Here is a 4,890-nt window from a genome sequence, read left to right on the forward strand (position 1 = left end):
TTTTAGCAGTCCTCCAATGCTTTTTGCAGCATGGTACAGAAAGGACACCTAGATTGAGCCAAATGGTAACTATATGTAACTATATATGTTATTTATTTTTGCTATATGTAACTATACCCACATAAGGTATTCTGGAGAACAGTCTAGTTTAAATTGTTACGGAACACCCCACTAAGTTTGATTTTTAGCAAAAACAATTTACCATAACAGTAATTTTAAACTTGAATTATATTTTTAGTCCGTTTGGAAACTTTTAACCAATAAATGAGATTATTGAGCTTGTCTTTTGAACATCTGATCACTGTTAGTCCAGCTGCTTTTCCATTGGCCTTATTTGAGTATTTTCACTGGAATAAGGTGCAAGTAAACAGTCAATTTTATCTGGTAGTAACTAAGTAGTAGCTAGTATTCATAAAGAGCAGAGCAAAGCAATATAAATCATATCCAGAATTAGTATGGACTTTCAGGTACCTGTTGTGCTAGAAGAAGATTGAGAGTCCTAAAGGACAAAAGGCTTTTGTGCCTCCGTGATTACTGAGTTTATGGTGACTGGGGGAACACTCAAAACTCTTCATTTCTATCCAAATGGCAATGCGGAGCCGTTAGTTAAAGGTAGTCGAAGAGTTACTTGAATTTTCATTCCCCTTGCCCAGCCATTTGCCCTGAGAGCTCAGTGATCTCCAGTTTAAGGCTGTTATTTATTTTTGCTCTACCTGACCCTACTGAATTATGGCCATTTTTCCATTTTCCATGCTTTGCCTACTGCTGTAGTTCATGTGCATAAACAATGTGGAGGTACTTTCTTCCGCTGCACTTCTTAGTGAGGTGCTTTCTGCATTACTTTCCTTTCCTTAAAAAGATAGAATTACAGCTTCAGGGACTGCGGAAGCACGCAGGAAGCGTAGGTTATCTTTATTTCCTGACCACCTGAACGTTAGAAACATCCCTAAAGGCTGTGATCAGATGTCCTAAGTTCATTAGCTCTAGCTTTGAATTTTTGCACTAATAAAGTTAAGAAAAGGGCCTAGGCTTTACTGTAGTTTGGGCCTGTATTCTCTTAGCCTTGTTTGACACTATCTGCGGCTGGCTTATGAGGGTTTGGTTTGGAAAAAGTGATTTAAAAAAAAAAAAGGCAAATTAGCTTGGGTTTAATCTGAGTTTATTTCTGAAGTGCAGCTGTTACCTAGGAAATTGTCAAAAGTCAAATTTTAGTTCTGCAGAAGTTAAAATTGTTACTGGGAAACAAAGCAGTAAGAGCTATATTTCAGTATTCCAGTGTTGTAATTAGCAGGGTTTCCAGAACCAGGGAGATAATGGTTTGGTTTGTTTCTTAAAAAACCACCACAAAACAGCTGCTTAAATTACTTGCTCTGTCTCGTTTGTATACTCCAGAAGTTATATCCTTTCATTGAGTGACCGAGTGTATTCTAGAGACTGGAGGTTAGAATCGTATCAAAAATGAGCCAATGGCAAAGTCTTTGCTGATCAGGAGTTACAAGACCTTCCAGGAAAATGTTGTCAGCCTTAAACTTCTTTTAAAAGGAAAAAAGGTGTTTATTTTAATTTCATTTAATATTTCAGGTCTGAAATATCTACATTCTGCTGGCATTTTACATCGAGACATTAAACCAGGGAACCTACTTGTGAACAGCAACTGTGTCCTTAAGGTGCTACTTAAATTTATTGAAAATGTACATATGTATATGCTGTTCATTATAAATCAGTTTTTATTTTTTTAAACAAAACCACTTAATATGAACACTTTTCCTGAAAGCCATTTTAAAGGAAAAAAATCCCACAAATTCTTTAAAAATTTTAAATGAAACATCTTACTTTTCCCTTTTCTCCCTACCTCTTCCCAAACCTATGAAAGCAAGATAGACATGATTCTTTTGTTTGCCTTGCGTTGGGATCTCTTGTGCCCTCAGCAGCTGAGAAAGGCAGGCAGTTGCTTCAGGTATTGCGATGTCGGTGTTCAGCGTGCTAGTCAAAGTAAGAAAGGCGATGCAGGATGCCCAAGACTCTTCCATTAACTTCCTAGGCATATGAAATTTTGGAGGGCTTAGGCATGTTGTATAGCTATGTCAAATATATTTAAAAAAAAAAAAGTTTTACTTACACTGATTTGCTAAGCATTCTAATTGTGAAAATTTTGATCTGTTTTCTTAACGGTTCTGGTTCAAGGAATTTTTAAAACTTCTCAAAGCCAAAGTCAGTAGAAGGCTGAATCTTTCTGTAACATTTTGAGGCACATCATGAACAAATGAAATCTGATTTGGGATAAAATATTCTGTACCCAGAGGTTGGCAATATGTATTATTTTTTTTTATTATAAATATTGAAATGCCAACTAAAAATGTACTGTGATTTAAAATAAAATTGTAGAAAGTTTAAATGGATGTGGAATAAAGTAGCATAATTTCTTCCTATTCCCCTTTCCCTTTGCTTATGCAGTGACAGCAGTTTATCTGATTTATTTAAATGCTGGTTTGGAATTTCCTGCTTCATTACCAGAAGGTTACCTATTTGAAATGCATTAAGTGTTTTGGTTATTTTAATTTTTTTATTTACCTTCTCAATTTAGATTTGTGATTTTGGATTGGCCAGGGTGGAAGAATTAGATGAATCTCGTCACATGACTCAGGAAGTTGTCACTCAGTATTATCGAGCTCCAGAAATCCTGATGGGCAGCCGTCACTACAGCAATGCTATTGACATCTGGTCTGTAGGCTGTATCTTTGCAGAATTACTTGGGCGAAGAATATTGTTTCAGGCACAGAGTCCCATACAGCAGGTATAATTAAATTTCCCTTTAAATTTTTTTCTACTGCGTAATTTCATGGAGTCAGTTATACTGATGCATTTTGAACCTCAAACTTGCTTTTGTTTTGCTTGGTTTATACACAGGCAAAAAAACCAAGCTACTTTGAAACACTGGAATAATAGCTTCCAGAGAGTATTAAAAGTAGTGGTTATTAACGTTAGCTTTTGAAATGTCTATTTTTTTGTAATCCCCTGTAATCTGCTGCAGTACCAAAGCCTGCCGTAGCATTTTATTGAGATAAGGTAAAGGTGATATAATCGGGATCAAACTTTTTGTAACAACTAATATGAGAAAGTAGTAAGTTTTCTGTCAATATGTCACTGGAAATACAGTATTGGCACTTGAACTATTTAAACTACCAATTAGTAGTATTGCTCAGACTGCTTAATTTTAGTAATGGTCAAGTGTGTAAGAAGGTATTGAATATTTTTTTATGTCGTAAAGCTGTGGCTAGGTATAAAAACATGAGATGCACCAGAGTACTTCATCACCATTCCAACAGTAAGCAAACTAATATAATATACATATATATCTAAGAATCTTTAAGTGCTATTTTTACAGTAGATAGAAAATAATGTCTGCAATAAGATACTAAAGATGGATGCATTTATACTTCTATCAGAACAAGATGTGCTGACATAAAAATGTTTATCTTCAATGTTGCTAGTATTCATCTATAGATTAGGAACTACATAGCACTAATATTGTGAGATTACCTATATTGATTGACAAGAAGTAAAAACACATTCCAAACTTTTGTTAAGTTCACATTCCAAGTGCTATACTTTCCTTATTTGTTTACGCACATAGCATTTTCACGGTTTGAGAGACATTCACATTAGCATGCTGTTTTCAACATTGGTATAGCTAAAATATTGCTGTGTTGTGTGTATATTTTTTCAACGCTGTGCCCTGTCTAGTGGTAACCTATCATGTCACCGCATGTCACTCTAGACAGCACTGATACCTTGTATGATCGCAAAAAGTAGCCCTCCTCCCAACATTCAGCTCGCTCGTACCCCGTGAGAGACTGCAGAGGAGAAAAGCAGTAATGTAATCAGAACTGCTGCTTAAATTGACAGCTATTCTGTTCAGTCTCAAAAATATTTACGATCTGTTTTTCTAATCTTTGATCTTTTGCTACACTGAAGCTGAACATACGTGTGATTTTGGTAGCGTTAGCTATCCTTGAAATTTAAAGTGCGAAGACATTCATCAGATAACTCTAGAATAGCCTTATGGGGTGGGTTTTTTGGGTGGTGTTCACTTGATTTGATGGAAAAATTGTATAAAGTTACGTAAGAGTTCCTAGCTCTTTTATAATCCCTGTGCAGTAGAGCGGTTTAAGAAGTAATCACCATATACATTTCAATTACGTTCTGAGAAAGTCAATACTACTCGAAGGTGGATAGAGTCTGTCGAAGTGCCTCGGGCTAGTCAGCGTTTCGGCCTTTCCTCACTCCCGTGCCGTGCCCCTTAGTGTAGAGTGCGCGCTGAAAAGGGGTATCCCTTCGCCCAGCGGAGCGCCGCAGGACAGCGGAAACTCCCTGATGTCGGGACAGCCATCACCAGGCTGAAGATTTTCCTGGCAGAAAAACCAGAGAGGAGATCGTTTTAAAACTGTCTGCACTGGAATTTTTAACTCAAATCTGTGATGAAGAAAGTGAGTAAAGCTTTACATTAAAAACCAGACTGGTACTGGTGGATCTGGTATTTTAAGCTTCGCATAATATCACGTTGGAAGTGATGAATACATCTAAGTTGCTCACTGAGGTTATAATAGCTAACTTTTGATAGGGATTTCTTGGGATTTCTTAAAAAATTAAGAAATGAGATAAGGTATACTGAGACTTAGATAACCAGAAACAGTTATAGATAGATATAATCAGTTATAGAGTGCTAAGTTTAACCACCTTCCTAGGTCAGCCGGTTCCTCTAGTCTGATTTTGCTGATTATTATTTAATCCTCCTTAAACCGGTCACAGGGCTGAGGCAGTAAGCAGAATCCATTCGGAAGGATCAGAGTGTCAGGAAGAAAGGCGGCTCGGGCCGATACTGCCGGGCTT

At 36.8% G+C, this 4,890-nt stretch overlaps 1 protein-coding gene across 1 annotated transcript in view; it reads left to right on the plus strand.

Moving 5' to 3' along the window:
- NLK (nemo-like kinase) overlaps nucleotides 1-4,890 on the plus strand; it is a 63,369-nt gene that overhangs the window by 46,028 nt on the left and 12,451 nt on the right. The window contains 2 exon segments of the mRNA XM_010285149.1: nucleotides 1,582-1,667; nucleotides 2,585-2,794. Coding sequence (XP_010283451.1) covers nucleotides 1,582-1,667; nucleotides 2,585-2,794 — 296 coding nt within the window.

This window comes from Phaethon lepturus, unplaced genomic scaffold, assembly GCF_000687285.1.
Source record: "Phaethon lepturus isolate BGI_N335 unplaced genomic scaffold, ASM68728v1 scaffold42704, whole genome shotgun sequence".
NCBI classification, from domain to species: Eukaryota; Metazoa; Chordata; class Aves; order Phaethontiformes; family Phaethontidae; genus Phaethon; species Phaethon lepturus.